Source organism: Amia ocellicauda, chromosome 15, assembly GCF_036373705.1.
Source record: "Amia ocellicauda isolate fAmiCal2 chromosome 15, fAmiCal2.hap1, whole genome shotgun sequence".
NCBI classification, from domain to species: Eukaryota; Metazoa; Chordata; class Actinopteri; order Amiiformes; family Amiidae; genus Amia; species Amia ocellicauda.
Window position 1 is genome coordinate 10076524 of NC_089864.1, and position 18724 is coordinate 10095247.

Genomic DNA, 18724 nt, shown 5'->3' on the forward strand with positions numbered 1-18724 from the left:
TCCGAAGCAGATAAATGCTTTTAACAAATATTCATGTATATCGCATTTTTTTATGGATTAATTTGTTTGCCTGAAACAGACCCCAGTCTGAGAATCAAAAAGTCCTTTTGTGATATTAAATTTGTTTAAACAACTTTTTTTAAATCAGCACATGCCCAGGGCACAGTTACTCTGAACCAAAGTCCCATCACTATTACTAGTCAACCTTCGCTTAATAAGCAAAGAGCAATACAAAATTACAGTGCCGCCTAAGGCCACAGTCTACCAGCATGGGAAACTGAAGTTACCAGATGAAAAGTATTGGCCTTGGGATTTTGTGGGTCCAAGGTACATAATTAGAGAAAATCACATGGGATAAATCTAATAATAAGCAATCATTATGAATGCCTAGTTAAATCTAAACCAAAGGGGATCCGGAATAGCAGCTCATTCAAGATTTCAAACCATGACAGTCTTAAGTAAAATTATGTATTGCTGAATTATAAGGATGAATTGATCTTTAATTCCTTGCATCCACTGTGCAAAGGCCTGTTTTAAATGTATCTATGTAACGTATCTTATTAAGCAGACTGACTTTGCCACACTTACATTTTGCTGAGGTAAGCCTATGCCATAAGTATAGAAAAGTGACAAATAATGGTTGTTTGTATGCATTTTTAAGATTTTAGGTGGTGGGCCAAAATAATTGTCTTGAATGGTGCTATTTCAGAACAACCACCTACATGCAAAAATAATGGGGTTTGGGGCTCCCAAGGGAATTATCTGGTAAAAGCATTTAAAATGTTTTGATTCTTTTGCGTTTAAGTTTTGGACTGCACTGATGACTTCAAAAATCTCTCTCTCTCTCCCATTCTTCAATATATATTTTTAATTTCCATTTAATAGCTGGTGCTGAATACAGCCAATGATGGATGATAGCATAGACTTGATAGTCTTTCATTGCTGAGTGTATTAATACACCATTTGATTTTTCTGGTCTAATTATAATTGTATCTATTTTTTGTGTGCATTCGGGGTAACTGCCGTTCTTGCCTGCTGACTCGGACCAGAAAAATTGTTGTTACTTGTGTGTATTGCCTCCCTGCCCTCCTCACAGTATGAGTACAGAATCATCACATCCTCCCCTCACAGCATTGGCACTAAAACAGTCTGACTTCCAGGCAGAGACGGAGGCTTGCATTACAACCCTGCATGTGCATTAAAGTCCCCTTTCGCAATGCTACAAAGCGCATGGAGAATACTAATATGTGATTACTCTCGAGTGAAACGTAGTAATACAGCTTATTGTCTTTGGTACAGTAAGTCATGGGCCCCCAGTCTGGATCTGAGCCAACCAGATGTGCTAGTCCAGTTCTAATAATGTTATATCTAGGAAGAGAAATAAAGACATTTCTAGGTTTTGCCCACTAGATGTCAGTGTTTTTGCAATTTGGAATGCAAAATTGTGCACCTGTCTTTGCAACACCAGAATTGCTGTCATACGTAGATAAATCACGATTTAAAACCTTTTTTAACTTAAGAAAAACAAAAAAGCAAGGTAACATAAACCACAAAAAAGGTTATGAATCAGTATGCACAACCCCTGCTGACATGTATTTCTCTTAAAGATTAGGCTTTTATTGTATTCCTCACAAATATAGAACAGGAGACCAATTACTGCTCAATATGTTGTATCTTTGCAAACGAACAATGCACAGCAGTGGTCCGCATCTCCCGTCCCCCAGAGTGAGAACACAGCATGTTTATAGATCTGTTTAAACCCTCCATGATGTGAGAACTCAAAAAAGTGTTAAACCGCTCCAATTAAGCCAGTAAGAGTTTGGGTGTGATGAACACCATGCAGTTCTCAAGGACTATAGTAGTAAACCCCTGGTGAATGCACAGAGTTTGGATAGTGAAAGCTTATTTGCAGGTTTTACCTTACTATCAGATAGCAATCCGTATGCTGAAAAAAGCTCCATCATTTATCATTCTCTTTCTGTTTCTCATTTATATGACATCTCTCCACTACAGATTTTGTTTCCCTTATATTATTCCCCCCATTTGTTTTGCAATTGATACCATTACATTTATAATATATTTGACCACGTACTTAAAAGGAATTATTCACAATCCTTCTGCCAAAAGTGAATCTGATATTCCGAGTGTACTGGCAGTATTTCTCTAAGGTGTTATCAAATTAGCTCCACTAAGGATTCATAAAACAAACAAAAAAGCAGCTGGGTTCCTGTGGTCTGCCTTCTGAACGAACGCAACAGCAGACATTGATGTTGACAATCAAGAAATATATCCTTGGATGCTTTCATAAAGAATTCCCTATCTTGGTTTAAAATCTGGTTGTCTTGTAAGAATTAGAAAGAATTGAAAAGCAGAGTGACATTTCTGAATTACATATGCTTTTCTGATTTTTTTTTTTTTAATAGCAGGGGAGAGGGTTCATTTGTAATTTGCAAATGACTAGGTGGAATTTTTGATTTAATGTCATCCTCTGTACAACTTTTTAAAAACTGGTAACATAAGAAATGTTTAATGAAGCAAGCAGTTCAATGAAAGGTTTATAACAGAAGACACAGGACAAAATGAGACTGGATACACCAATTAGACCTTTTGTATAGACATCGTTTTGGACATAAAAAGCAAGTGCCTGTGATGGTAATATGAGAAATTAAACTGCTTGGTTATATTGAATTACCAACATGCTGGCATTTCATGACTGTACACTGTAATGACTTGAGCATTTTCTCTACTATTAGCCTGGCTCTGGCACTAAAAATAAATCTGCAAGGTGCTAACGACTCTTTGTTAAAAGCAGCTTGCTCATCTTACAGACAGGCATGTATAAGCTTTATTGAGGACAGAGCTCTGGACGGGTCGCGTTACATCCTGAAGAGGGAAGTCAGAAGACACCTGTCCCTGTTATTTTAGGTCAACAAATAAATCACACAGAAAGGCTTATACGCATTTGCTCCTTGTCTAAAGGCATGAGAATGGTTAGTTCTCTCATTATCTAAGCTTAAACGCATACACTCGAATCTTTTCAGTGGAAATCATACAAATATCATGATTAGTTGCATCAGATTGTGATGACAGGACAGGACAGAAGCCAGGCCTTGTTCTTTAGCTGCTCCAAAAGTCCTTGAAGAAGTTCAGCAGTGTTTATTAAAAAATGACCTCCGAGTTTTTAATGCTTTTCATCAAATTGTCAGTGATGTTTTTCTGTTCTTGCGTTTTCATAATACGTCTGAGACATAAACAACTTAAATTCTGTTGATATTTTTCTTGTTTTAGGTATTATATCAAAACAGTACTTCACCACACTTTTCAATATTACATGAAACAGTAATAATAACAAAAAGGCTGTTACAGTGGGAACATCTGTGATGCCCCTCCTAGCAGCCATTTTAGGCATTGAGATCTATTGAATACTTCATTCTAAAGATATGATCACATGTGCATTGATTAAATATTAGGTATTTAGTTATTGTCCATCCAAAACATACCATTGTCAGTGAATCAGAACAAGTATATAGGCTATCAGGTCCAAATAGGTCCTTAGGTGGGTCAAGTCCATAATCTCTGCCCTCCCTCCCATAAAAGGACAAACTAAAGGCTCCATTAAAGTGTCAAGAACATGTAGGAGAGAGAGCACAACGTGGTGTGGATGCTGTGGACTAAATGCCAGGACAAGAGTGGCGTAGGCAGGGGTCTATTTTAGTGAGCCATTCACATGAGGGAGAGCATCCATAAATCTGACTGAGCTTTTCTTCTGTACCTTCACAGCTACAGGTTAACTCCTTTGCCTGTTGTTCACCTCAAGGTAAGTGTGAATACAATTATCTAACTGTCTGACACAGCCAATCCAACCTAAACCAAATGAATCAATAAGAATATCTGTAACTATTTTTTTTTATTTTTAATTTGGATTGTTTTAGATATTTATCTTTGTCATGGTATAATGATCTTTGAAGCCAGGTGGTATCACAGCATACAACTAGCTTGTTTCCAATTTGGACATTGTTTCTCAGATGATGATGTTATCTATCGAACGTGGATGTATGTGCAGACTCGGTGAGAGACAGGGCAAACACCTAACCAAGTTAATCAAACAAGTGATTGAAAGACCATTGTAATTTGCAAACTGAACTTTTAGAAATTATCGAACAATAGAAAGATAACTGTTGTGATGCATGAAGTTCAAAAGGCTACTCTCCAAAATCAAATGGATTTAGTGCCTTGGCTGTGTTATACAAAATCCTTCATTTTGTTTATATAATACTTATAAAAACTATACACCACACACAAACATAGGACTTCTGCAGTCACACACATAGTCTCTAATAACTGTATAGGATGTCCAACCTTTATGTGATTTAAGAGATTTTGAGAGGTGTCTGTGGTACTGTGTCAGTTTCCCAGAAGAATCTGATTTGGGTCCTGTGTCATTTTCTAGGACACTTATTTATTGTGCTAGATGGGAGAACCACAGCCCGATCTCTTAAACCTCATGTCAGGATTACCTTTTGGCCTTTGAATTTGTGTTGCTTTAATTGCAAAGGCTTCGTCCATGTCAATATGTAAGTCAACAGGTGCACCACACAGGCATTCATTGTCATGGGTCAAAGAAAGAATGACTCGCATTCTAGAAGCCCCTTTGTCCTTGATATGTGACTTTCAAAATGTTACAGGAGTTCAGCAGAATTCAGCTCATTTATTTATATGACACTTCAACCAACACCGGATATTAATCTCTCTTTTTTAATATACATTTTTTCACAAAATACTGTTCTTTTGGATTTCTTTTAGAGCCCAGAAACCAAGGCAACCATGTCTGAAGGGTGAGTGCTTTTGTTGTTATTATTTGAGCTTTTTCTAAATTGAGTGAAAAGTTGTATGAATAATGCCTCATATTATTAACTAATGCATAATTTCGTTTTATCCTTTTGTCATCCAATTGTGAAACAGCGGAGCGGTAAGTCATTTCATATTTCTGCATATGATTTATATTAGAAGACTTAAATGCAAGAACAAATTTAATCTATTAAATAATATTTGTGTTTTTTCTATAAAAAAAATGAATGAATGTGTGTTATACAAGGCCTTCCATGTTGCTTATTATTGTGGTTTTATGCTTTAACAAGCAACCCATTCAAAATTAAACAAAATAAACAGTTTATGGTCACATGAAGCTTTCTCTGCATGCCCTGTATACTTTGACTTTGCCACCAGACATGACTGCATTCAAATATATGAAGCATACAAGTCCTTGAAAAATAAAATTAATCTCCAGAAACATTCAATAATGTATCAAACAGGTATGCAATAACAGACTTTTTACAGTTGACATGTCTAATGAACTGCATATTTCACTAACTGCAATTCTTCCCCTTCATCTTTCAGAAGAAACCAAAGATCCCTGCATCTCGCAGGTTATTCTTAAAAGTAAGTGATTCTGTGTAGACTGAAGAAGCATGTTAACTATATATAGTTATTTTCAAATTCATTGCAGTAGGCTGTATGTTTATGACAGGAACAGGTTACAGTTATACAGGAATACTATGAATACATCTACATAGAAAATCTTGTCAGCAGACTACTTATGTATACAAAATATGTTGATAATGACCTCATTACCATATATCTACTAATCGTAAGAAAATATATTTTGTGTTACAATATTGTTGATTCTTCATGAACTGTGTAGGCAGATTTCCTGTCCTATCCTTTGCTCATCCTTTGCCTATCTTTTGCATTCACACAGACCAGGCTGCTGGAGAAAGCAGTAATAATGCTGGAAAATGAAAAGAAAGAGAAGGAGATAGAGAGAGAGAATGCTCTGGCTGAACGCGTCCCTCCTCTTCAGTTGTCGGGGCTGTCTATTCAGGAGCTCCAGGTACCCACTATGTGAATCATTTGTGTTAAGCAAGACCATCCTTCAGTTCAATTGCAGGGGATATTCATGCCATACAGACACTACACTTTAACGTCTTTTTCAGCGTTCATAAATCTGAGCATATCTGCCCGTGTACATTAGACTAGAAATACTCCCTTGTAGTGCTAGCTCTTCTGTTTCTTCTGGTTCCACCTAAGCTGTTATGATTTAATTTACCAATGTTTCCATGTAGTTATTTTAAGTAAAACCCGTAGATGTCTAGGATCAGCAGTGGATATCAACGACTAAATGAATATTAATGTCCTGTAGATAACTGTTTTTAAAGCTGTGTACAAATGAATAAACAGACATTTCTCTAGATTTCCAATGGACCTATCATTATTACCTTTGAACGTGGGTTTCGATATGCAATTCATCATATGCGTTTTTTCTTACAGGATCTATGCAAACAGATGCACCAGAAGATTGATCGTGCCGACGAAGATCGTTACGATATTGAAGTCAAAGTGGTGAAAAATGACAAAGAGGTATTGAAATGTTAATCGTAATTGGATTAACAACAGGATACAATTGACAATCCAGTGTTTTGTAGAATTAATGGTCAGATTTGCTTGAGCAAACAAGAGGTTTAATCCTGCTAATGCTGACCAACCACTCGAACAAATGTGTATGCATCAAAGAGCCCTGCGAATTCACATTCTAATCCTGTTCCTGCATTAATTCCACAAACAAGCAAAATGATCTTCTTTAGGAAACGTAGGAACAAAACTTTTGCCATATGCTTTATAATGTCTAGAACCAACAATTAACAAAATTAATTGTTTGTTTTGTTGAATATTCTGTTACAGCCAACATATCTGCTGAATACTAATCACAACTATTAAAACAAAAAGATTAAGCATTGTCATGTTTTAGAACATCTGTAATTGTCTTGGTTATGTGGGAACAGACAATAAAAATAAACCTTTGCACAATGCAGCTAAGTGTTACGCACAATCGATAGTGTTGTATAGTGACCTTTGTGTGTTCTGGCGCTATATCCTTCTCAGCATTTCCTTTTCTTATTTGATTGCTTTGTTGACGTTAGATTGAGGGCCTTGCTCAGAAAATCTTCGACCTGAAAGGCAAATTCAAGCGCCCGAACCTGCGCCGAGTGCGGATCTCTGCTGATGCTATGCTGGGCGCCCTGCTGGGCTCCAAACATAAGGAATCCATCGACCTGAGAGCCAATCTCAAATCGGTGAAGAAAGAAGAGGAAGGAAAGGTAAGACTTTATATGAGGAGTAGGCACACTTGAAAATATTATTATGAATTCGGCACCAATAAATGCAATAAATGATCTTTATATAACTGGGAAAATTCACAGGTATTCCTAATTCCTATGTTACTGTTAATTTCAAAGCTCACATGACCTTAATATTCAACTTTCTCCCCCCGCAGGAGAAGGAAGTAACTGATTGGCGTAAAAATGTGGAGGCCATGTCTGGGATGGAGGGCAGAAAGAAGTTGTTTGATGCTGGCAGTGCTGCTCAATAAGAAGGTAAGGTTGTCTAGGAATATCTGCATTATATTTTAAAAACAGATCTAAATTCAAGGTTTTATTTCGTAATATTCTTCAAGGACTTGATAGTCCATTCAATACAATATAATTATAAGCATTCTATAAGGAGTAGGTGTACAAACTAATCGACTTGTCAGCCTATTCATGTGAAATACAGAAGGAAAATGTTTATTTAAAATAAGTAAAACACAAATTCTCTTTCAGATACAGATTTTAATTTAAGGAGTTGTATTTGCTGAAGAAAAAACATCCTCTGCAAGATGTGAACAATTCACCGAACTTCGGAGAGACGACTGTGAATATTTTCTATTAACCATTGCCTTTAGAACACTTTAGATTCATTTCCCCTTGTTTGCAAAACAGTTATGTATATGAAATAAGATGCAGACTAAAAAAAAAATGCTGCCATTCTTTTCAATAATTCTATAGATGATCAAATATGTAATTTTTAAAAATGTAAGGGTTTTGAAATGTGTTAAGTCCCAGCTAGTGACACACATTTTATGCTATGTTTTTTGTAGTCCGGATAGTGTATGGAATCACTGTGACAAAATATAATGCTTAACTGTACATGGAGCTTGGTTTATATTTTTAAGACATTTACAAATTGTGGGTAAGATTAGTATTTATTTTGTAATGCACTTTAAATTCTACATTACCGTATAAAAAAAATATCAAATTATACAGAATGCATGTCTTTGCCATTATGCTACGCCAAGTGTAAACAAAGGCCTTCAAATAATGCAATTCATAATATAGGTCACTTGTTATTAAAATATATATATGAAAAAGATGCATCAAAAAGTGTTCAGTGCCTTTGTTCTTCCCAAATCCAAGAATCTTAATTGTTTTGTCTGTTATCCCATCATCTTTTCCATAGCCTCGTCACAGAGCTGTATTCCCTGCATGCATTTTTTATTCAGAACAGCAGATGGAGATGTAGACCAGATTTCACAGCGTGTGGCCGAACAAGAAAGCTCTTCAGGGGGTTATTCCACTTGGGCCCTCAGTTCTAGGTTGTTAGCTGTTGTTTAAATCATTCAAAATTTCTAAGGAATAGAGTTCACCACTCTAAACCAGTTCCAGATTATTTATTTTTACGTTTTACTTCAGCATCTGTTGTTTAGAGTACTATTCCTTCCTTTAATGAATCTCCCTTCTTTCACTATGAATGCCAGTACTCTTTTGAAGTCAACTCCAGTTCCAGTCAGGCAAGTTGCCAGTATTTGTATTTTTTTTGTAATCCAGCTTTCTATATTCAGTTGCATGGATTGTTCTTTATTTTGTTACAAAACTCAACTAGACTTTGGATTAACAGTAGAAAAAATAACTTGTGTAAAGCTGGTACACTGACTATTTGTGACCTTAACTACTGTCAGTCACAAACACACACACACCCACATAAAACACAGCTCTACTCCAAAACATGAGAAACATGCAAACTGTATCTCAGTAATTTCATTATATACAGTGCCTATAGAAATCTACAGCCTCTTTTCACCTTTTGCTGTCTTATTGCCTGGAATTAAAATGCAGTAAAATAGTTTTAAAATGTATCTACACATCCTACACCACAATTTCCAAGTGAAAAATACATATTCTAGAAATTTGTAGAAAATAATTAAAAATAAAAACTGAAATAGTTTGGTTGGATAAGTGTCCACCCCCCTTGCAATATCACAGATGTAAGCAACTGCCTTCACAATCCCACACCAACCTAAGTGGCCTCCACGTGTGTTGAATTGTAGTGATTCCCATGATTTCAGGATCAATTCAGCAGTTTCTGTCAGTTCCCTCTACTGGATAGAGCATTTCAAAGCAAAATACTCAACCATGAGCACCATGGAGCTTTCAAATGACTCTGGGATAAAGTTGTTGAAAGGCACAGATGAGGGAAAGGTACAAACAAATATTGAAGGCCTTGAATATCCCTTGGAGTACAGTCAAGACAGTTAGTAAGAAGCAGAAGGCGTATGGCACCACCAAGACCCTGCTTAGATCAGGGCATCCCTCCAAACTGGATGTCTGAGCAAGAAGGAAACTGATCCGAGAGGCTACCAAGAGGCCAATGGCAGCTTTGCGAGAGTCATTTAAATGCATGAAACTGTGAGGCACTGACATGACCAAATGTGAAAACATTAAAGGGGGTGTAGATAATTATAATGATAGATAATCACTTTGTTAGTCCCAAGCCACATTTCCTTGTCAACTGTCCCCGGCCCATCACATACTTAGTCCTGCCTAGACTGCATTCGCAACAGTCTTCCCCTTTTCTATAGGACTTCTCACTGTTCACTTCCTAAAATGTGCAATCATATGGATTCATATTGCAACCAGCTAGCATACCTTTAACAACCTCTGATACCAAAGACCATAGGTGGTTGCCAAATGTAAAGCATTCCCAGCTGTGCGGGCTTGCACCCCTGTATTTAAGGGGAATGTGACATGCACAGTGTAGAGTGAATGACAACTCGTTCAAATGCTTGCTATCCGCCAGCCCTGGGAAGCCACACACCTTTGTTACGCAGGCAGCGCAACAGCTCGACCCAACGCTCACATATAGACGCGAAGGCCCGCCTCTGAACGCGATTGGTGAGCCGTCAGCTGCGGATTGGTCGGGGCCGGAGTCAATCAGCGCAAGGACGGCTGCTGAAAGGGAAGCCTGTCTCCAAACTAGCACGAAACAACAATATACAAAAACAGGAAATTTGCTCGGGTAAGTCGATAGTGATAAAACTATCATGCATACGGGGATTATGCATTCAAATGCGATGTTTAATACACATTTGGCATGCATGGTTGTCTTGTTGTCCTCTATTTTCCGCGCAGTTATGTTTGGCTGCACCAGTTACTTTGTGACAGGCCATGGGCGGCATCATGTGTGTGCTGACCTGCACGAATAGCATTCAATTCAATGCCTACATTGCATTTCCATTATTACTAATTATAAGAACATTACATCGGTTTAGCTAAATCCGATTCAACCTCAGCACGATGCCAGCGATGTGTGCATAATGCATGAAATACGGTGAAGCTGTCTGTTTTAATATAATAATAATAATAATAATAAATAGTACAGCTGTGCACTGCTCAGTGTTTGTGTTCTCTTCATTATTTACCTGTCGATTATACCATACGTGCCTTTTAAATATATAATTATCTAATATAGCTGGAGACGACAATACTGTATTATTATGTTTTCTTTAAAAGAGTAACCTTTGTTTCTTAAAGTTCATACAATGGGTTCAGCTAGTAACACCACTTAGACGAGATATAGTAAGAAAAGGGAAAACTAATGTGTGTGTGTGTGTGTGTAGCTCTGGGTAAGAGAGGGAGGACATGTTGCTGTTAAACTTCACTCAAACCAAAAGTGCCACCAGTGCTATCAAACTGAATTTTAGTCTTACTTTGTTTTAATTGAATTAAACATACACAGATTGTGGACTATTCTCCAGTGTGCGCTGAAATTAATATCAATCAATGTGTTAATAACATAAAAAGCACTTGAGTTTTGTATTGACCCTTTTTGTTTTTATGATATAATGAGTAAACGTTGTATGTTTGTGTTAAATTGTCTGTATGATATTGTTGTATTGTGTCAACAGTGTCGGGGCCTGGGAAACCCATCCAGAGGTGCGGGATCTTGCTCCACAATGTCGAAGTATAAGCTGTTCCTGCTGAGGCACGGGGAGGGCGCCTGGAACAAAGAGAACCGGTTCTGCAGCTGGGTGGACCAGAAGCTCAGCACCGACGGTGTGAAGGAGGCGCAGGACTGCGGGAAGCTGCTGAGAGAGCAAGGATACGAGTTCGACTTGGTGTTCACCTCCATCCTCAGCCGCTCCATTCAGACGGCCTGGCTGGTGATGGAGGCCATGGGCCAGGAGTGGGTCCCGGTGCAGAAGTCCTGGAGGCTGAACGAGCGCCACTACGGGGCCCTGATCGGTCTGAACAGAGCCGAAATGGCCTTGAACCACGGGGAGGAGCAGGTGAAAGTCTGGAGGAGGAGCTACGGGGTCATGCCACCTCCCATTGACGAGTCCCATCCCTACTTCCACGAGATCTATAACGACCGTAGGTACAGTACCTGTGACGTGGCCAGGGAGGCGCTGCCCCGCACCGAGAGCTTGAAGGAAGTTCTGGAGAGATTGCTGCCCTACTGGAACGACGTGATCGTGCCAGAGATCCGGAAAGGCCGAAAAGTGCTGATATCGGCCCACGGAAACAGTTGCCGCGCTCTGCTGAAGCACCTTGAAGGTGATGTGCTTTTGAATAACTTTAGAGACGGTTAATGTGGGCAACTCTCTCCCACTGTCGTATAGTGTCAACAGTCTGGGTGTCTGTGATTAGAACTGCTTGTTTTCACTTGAGAAACATGGCCAGACATAAAACCTGCCCGAAGAGGAAGGCTCTAGAATTGTTGGTTCATTCTTTCGTCAGTCCCCCTCCTGCCTGTTGTCATTTCCTGTGTGTGTCAGCCTGCCAGATAACAAACTCATTCGCTTGTTCAAAATGCTGCTGCCCAATTACTAACTGCACTCGTTTGTCTGATCATGTCACCCCTGTGCTTCAGTCTTTACACTGGCTCCCAGTGAATGATCAGACTAGTAGCAACAGTAAAAGATGGAGTCCTCTGAGGATCAGGCCCTCCTATCCTCATGTGGTACTCAGTTCATCCTTACCCAAGATTTAACTGGGATCGTTGGACGCAGACACTTGACACCCTGCAGCAAGATATAAAATAGTGTGTGTGTATAACTGGCACCTACCAGGCCTTAAAGTGACGTCCGTGACCCTATCGAAAAGGGCAGTCAGTTTGTGTTACAGTAAGGCTGCTATTATAAGATATTGTGACCTTTAATGACAGCACAGTACTGTAGGTTTGACACACATCCTTCTTAGCAATTCACAAAATAGGAAGTGGTATCTCTTTAATTATCATCATCATCAATATCAGAATAAATGACTGCCTTTTTATAACATAAAAAGATCTAATACATCCAATGTGTTTTCAGTCCCATATCGTGAACTTTAATGCTGAAGATGATAATTGTGTTTTTTGTTTATTTTCATTCCCCCCCCTACCCCCAAACAATATGTCAATTTGTGAAGTGCGGAACACATTACATTAACAAGCATGGGAGAGGTTTCATAGGCAATTATAAAGAATTGTGTTTACAGTTTATTTATGTTTTGTCTGTTTGTTGTCATTCTAAAAGGAATCTCAGAAGAGGAAATTGCTAACGTTACTTTACCCACTGGGGTACCAGTTCTGCTCGAATTGGATGAAAACTTGCAGCCCACAAAACCTCGCCGGCTCCTGGGAGATCAGGCCAAGATTCAAGCAGCTATCAAGAAAGTGGAGGACCAGGGGAAGGTAAAACAACCTAGAACATAAGGGATGACGTAGTGAAAAGACTGGTCCGGTGTGAAATTAAATGTGTTAGTTACCTTTATTTGGATGTTGCACTTTTGTTGTTCTGTACCCTTCCATCTTACACCTTTGTCATTTTCAAGATAAAAGTTGTGATTGTGGCTGCCTTTCAAAGCAACTGATGACATTTTAGAGGGAGGGGATTGTTGGGTAGGTCATTACTTGAATGTTAGCTGAGTGCTGTAGACTGTAACATCATTTTTTTTTTTAGTTTATTTTTTCTGATAGCATTTGTTTTGGAAATAAGTTCAATGACAAAGGCCTGGATTAAACCAAAACTTCTGGCCACCTGCCTGAAGGCGCATTTACACTGCCATTATTTTGTTATTTAAAATGCTTTTGTTGCAACAAAATATGCAAGTGCGTTGGTTTTACTAGTTACAGCAATTCGTAAAGACATAGAATGCTTAATCTATAGATATAATTAAGTTTGGATTTATGTGGTAGTGCGTATGCGAAGAACCCTGAAGTGGCTGACAGTTGATCTGGATCAAATGGCAGTGTAGACGCGACACCACTGATCCGGATCAAATGTTCTGATGCTCAGAAATGGCCACGTAGAAGCACCTAATAACAAACATTATTCTTTTGATTTTAATCTTGGCCATTGTCATGTTTTTGTTGTTGGAGCCAAAACCATCTACTTTGTAAGTCCATAAATGTTATGTAGGAAGTGGAGCGCACTGTATTCTCAGAAACGAGTCTTAAAAAACGAAATAGAAATGTGGTCAGTATATGTTTTTGCATGTCAAGCGTGGTAGTCTACACTGTGTTAGGTCATATGTCGTACATGTCTTTACTTCCAAAGTGAAAATTGAAATTGTACAACACTAACAATATCTTGTACTATTGTACTATTGTACTATCACTGCAGGTCTGTCTTGTACTGCATTACAAAATTCAGGTCAAATTATTTATGAAATTGTACTTTCTTATCCTGACTGCAGGATTTTCTAATGTAATTCAAGCAAATGTTAAATTATTAAATGTCATTTGTCTGTAAACCCATTTGTAATGACCTGAGGAGTAACATTAATCTGATGATTATCCCGCAGAGTACTGTAGTAAGAGAAAAGGTTTTACGGCAAGTCGACAACTAACTAGTTACTGTTAATCTGAGTCTTTTAAATTATTTGTTGTCTTCATTTGGTACATTAATTCATATTTTGTATCCATCTGTCATACATACCAAATTTCCTAGCCTTTAGACTAAGTATACAAGTTCAATGTGTCAAGATATACAGGGATTGCTTTCTTGGCCTTTTTTCACATCATAAATGCTACTTTCTTTTCAATCAGAAACATTTTTTTTCAGAAAAGATTCTGACTTCAGTGCAAGTACTGTTATAAGTGAGTTTTATTAATGTAATGTATTATTGTCACTAATGATGTTAAGTACCTGTGTTCATTTAGATTGTTAAATATCTGTGTTCACCACATGGGTTTTGGTATTTGAGATTTTTTTTTTTTTCACTTTCTGGAGTATAAAGGAATGAAAAAATATTATTTTAAATAATATATATATTGCTGAATATTGTATTTTTTCTTATGTGACATGCTCCACATCCTTAAAAATGTAGTTCTTGTTTTCACATTGAGTTGAAGGTTGAAAGAATTAAAAATGCAAAAATAGTATTATATATTGGTGTTTAAAAGCAGGTTTATTTAATATAATTATTTAGACAAACTGTTTGCAAAATTGTTTATGTATTAGAAGATTAACTATATTTTTCCAGTTTTAATAATATCTTCTAACAAACACCAGTTCATACATATGGTCAGGTCCATAAATATTTGGACAGTGACACATTTGTCATCATTTTGTCTCTGTACGCCACCACAATGGATTTGAAAGGAAACAATCAAGATGTGCTTTAAGTGTAGACTTTCATCTTTAAGGCATTTTACCTTCAGTTTTGCCTTAGAAATCAAAACAAACCAATCAGAGAGATCGCACAAACATTAGGTGTGGCCAAATCAACAAGGCAAAACGCCCCCAGAACAAGCAGGAACTAAAGACAGCTGCAGTGCAGGCCTGGCAGAGCATCACCAGGGAAGAAACCCAGCATCTGCTGATGTCTATGGGTTCCAGACTTCAGGCAGTCATTGACTGCAAAGGATTTGCCACCAAGTGTTGAGACTCACAATTTAATTCATGATTATATTAGTTTGTCCAATTACTTTTTCAGCCCATAAAATTGGGGGGACCACATATACAAATGGGTGTAATTCCTGCACCGTTCATCCACTTTGGTTGCAACTACCCTTAAATTAAAGATGAAAGTCTACACTTAAAGAAACAATCAAGATGTGCTTTTCAAATCCATCGTGGTGGCGTTCAGAGCCAAAATGACAATTGTGTCACTGTCCAAATATTTATGGACCTAACTATGTATTGCTATGATAATAGTTTTAAAATTATTTATATAAAATTAAAACTATTAGATCATAGCCATACTTCATTTTGGCACTATAAGTAGAATAAATAAACAAAAAAGGCTTTGTTCTATATATAAAATGTCAATTTGTTTTTGAGAAACATTTGTACATAATTTATTTCCACAGTACTATTAAAGACAAAATAAATCTTTATTTCAAGCAAACTTATATTTAAGTGACCCCCCAGACATTAAAATATAATGTCTAACTTGTTAAAATCTGCTGTATGGCATTAAAAAACGAAAATGTAAAATGTGATTTTTTTTATCTTTATAAGATGTAAACTGTTTTTGAGTTAACTGTTTATTTGAAATTCCCTTGTAATTCTCCAAACTCTCCAAATTCTCCAAAATAGACAAAGAAATCTTTTTTTAAAACTGTTTTTTAAAACTAAAGTTTGTGTTTTATTTCTGCTTTCTTATTTTCCTTTCCCTGATTGAGTTTATCTGAAGCAACTTGCCAACTTGCATTCCATAACAATATAGTATATTATATTTTATTGTGGTAGCATATTTTCAAGAATACTTCTTTCACCTTTTTATCATTACCTTATGTTTTCTTGTAAGATCTTAGTTTATAATGATTTATAATCTATCAAAAATCCCCAAAATGTAATTGTAAACAATGTTGGGATGTTCAGAATACCTCTCCTCATGCATTGAGTTGATAACCAGGTGATGAAGATTTACAGCTCTTGTAGTTGTGATGTACCATGGTAAAAAGAAAAACATAGTATTGTTCACTGTGGTGAAAACGTGGTAAAATGTATTGTGTGGTGTAACATGCTAGAAAAAGTCACCGTAAAGTATCGTGTGATTTACATGGCAAGCTAAATTAACATTGAGACGACTTGAATTGCATTTCCAGATATCTGGAAATATTGTGATTTATTTGGTTTGACTGAAACTTAATTATACTTAAATAACAAAGTCACAGTTTGCTGTTTTATCTTATTTATAAAACATATCCCAAAAATATTTAATGACTTATTACGAAATGTATATTCCCACAATGTGTTTGTCTTTTGAAGAGCTATCCCGAAGAATAAATAGTAATAAAAGGCATGCTTCGCTTCACCAGTAGGAGGCGCCAAAGTATTTTCCATATGAATAACTTTTGGACATAAATACTCAAGCTGAATGAAGTCTAATGATAATGACTTTAACATATAGCCACCTGTTTCCATATAAAAGACTAACATGAGGATTATTTTTTATAAATATTTCTAAAATCCTGCTGAGCAGTATTAGGTGCTGCTTAGACCAAATTATGAAGTGCTGCTTTTATCTACAATGTGCACCATTGAGGGGCCCAGAAACTCAGATTGTACCTGTAATTATAACAATTGTAATTAGACAATTACACAACACTGCAAGCATTATCACAGCACACACAAAAAAGAAAGGAATTAAGGTTTCTGCTGTCATTTTTGAATTCTTTTTAGACGGTTGCTTGCCATAGAGTTTTGATTTTACCATTGTAAGAAAGCAGACTTTTACAGCTTTGGATATGGACCTAAGTGAACAATAACATCAGTCTTGGCATGGATGCAATACCACCATTTGGTTAGCTCTGGGCCATGGTTTGTGTTATGGAAGAAGTTAGAGTCTAGTTAGCAATACTGAGTGCTTTCCAGAATGCTTCTTGCATGATGGGCCCAATTTACATTTGGCTATCCCTTATGAAATCTGGCATCCTTTGCTGTCCCACCGGGTTGCCGATCCGGGCCTAAATGTATTCTGTCTGGGGAGGAAGGGAGGGGGGTGGGATCAATCTCTTGTACAGGAAGTGTGTTGAAGGAAAAGAGTGGAGTATTGCATTTAGATATACGTAACACCATCCTATTTGGCAAACTATTGCTTCTGACATCACTGCTTATTGACAGCTTAGTTTTAAATATGATTTCATCGAAGATTGTGTACTCTTTGTGGATTTCTAGAACTTCTCAAGCCCATCACTGGGGTACTTAACGAATGGACAGCATGGCAGTAACTATGCATATTTCTGTAGCACCTGTTATACTTTCATGTGCAAACTACTGAAGATAACCTGCAAAGAGTCTCTGCATGCTTAGTTTCCATAGCATAGAGCTCTATGTGGCTGCAACATTAAAGTTGTTATGTCGAATGTGAAAACTGTCAGCTGTGGCTGAGACCAGTACAAGATAGGGAAGTAAAATATTTACCTCAAGATCCACATGGAGTCATTTTGTAAAGGTGGAACCCAAGCCGTGTCTCCCTGAAAAGTCTGAAGTCTAACACAGTAAGGGGCTGTTGAAGTTTTGGTTAAAAGTAATATTTCTTGCTTTCTGCTTATTGTAAAATATATTTGTTGTCTTGTTACTTGTATAGAGCTTGAAATACCATTAGGTGCATTGGAAATAATTGTACACAGTCCTGATATGTTAGCCTGCTTTTGGAATTCTAACTTTCTGATATACAATTTATAGTATGTATAGGTTAGACATGGTTCAGTTTCACATTAATTAATATTTGTGTTTAGTTTAAAAGGCACAAGGGAACAACCTCTTGTTATTTGTGAACTAGATCATTGTATATTATACCTAAGATGCGTTTTGGTTGTTTAATGGGCAGTTTAACTCATTTGGTACGATGTAACAAAAGTGTACAAAAACTGAAAAGGTACCAAACAGATTTAAGCAATTGAGGGAATATGAACTTTGCTTCCAAGTCCAACAGACAAATGAGGTTCATCTGTGACCACAAAACGGATGTAGGAGGAAGTTGGCTCTGCATTGCTTGGATGTTTGATTAACATATGAAGTAGAAAAACTGCCAGAAGCCATCAGTCTCTATAATGTCTTTATGCGATGAAGACACCATACGGTCTAGAATTTCTACAATTACAGCAAGTTCAAACAGGGAACCACATGGCCTGCCACTGTAAGAAAAGTGATGGGGTTAAGATTTCAGTAATTGTTATTTAAAGTGCAACTATCGCAGTTTCTAAAAATAATTATCATGTCTGCGTGGGTTGTTAGGAATGTGCTAGTAATATCTGTGATTTGTTTTTTCTGTTCAATTCTATCATATGAGCAACATTTAAAAGTTGAACAGATTTGTCCAAGTTTTTCCAGATTTTTTCGATCTTCAACGTCTGGAGGCGTGGGCTTCAGGTATGTCATATGTAAAGGCCTTCATCCAGTCATGGTTTGATCAGATCTGGTAAGGATGATAATTTGTGTTTATATATGACTTTTCAGCCTGATGATAATAGTGTATTTTTGATTCAGATCCTTTCTTTCAAAGTAGACATTTGTTTATTATATGGGCATGTCCATAAGAGGCTTTAAAACATGTTCTCAAACCTTGACATGATTGTTTTATAAATAACTCATTTCCTATTTAGGTATACCGGTAGTTTTATTTTTCTTTCTTACCTT

The 18724-nt window shown here is 37.1% G+C and overlaps 2 protein-coding genes across 2 annotated transcripts; both read left to right on the forward strand.

Annotated features, from left to right (window-relative positions):
* Positions 1 to 5367: 5367 nt before the first annotated feature.
* LOC136771870 (troponin I, fast skeletal muscle-like) lies at positions 5368 to 8237 on the forward strand. Its single transcript, XM_066724421.1, has 6 exons — positions 5368 to 5439; positions 5759 to 5890; positions 6328 to 6417; positions 6978 to 7154; positions 7331 to 7430; positions 7656 to 8237. The coding sequence occupies exons 2-5, from the start codon at positions 5786 to 5788 to the stop codon at positions 7424 to 7426; spliced, it is 468 nt and encodes a 155-aa protein (XP_066580518.1). The 5' UTR covers positions 5368 to 5439; positions 5759 to 5785; the 3' UTR covers positions 7427 to 7430; positions 7656 to 8237.
* Positions 8238 to 10064: 1827 nt separating this feature from the next.
* On the forward strand, positions 10065 to 15716 carry bpgm (2,3-bisphosphoglycerate mutase). The gene is made up of 3 exons (XM_066724140.1): positions 10065 to 10167; positions 11057 to 11705; positions 12668 to 15716. The coding sequence occupies exons 2-3, from the start codon at positions 11105 to 11107 to the stop codon at positions 12844 to 12846; spliced, it is 780 nt and encodes a 259-aa protein (XP_066580237.1). The 5' UTR covers positions 10065 to 10167; positions 11057 to 11104; the 3' UTR covers positions 12847 to 15716.
* Positions 15717 to 18724: the final 3008 nt, after the last annotated feature.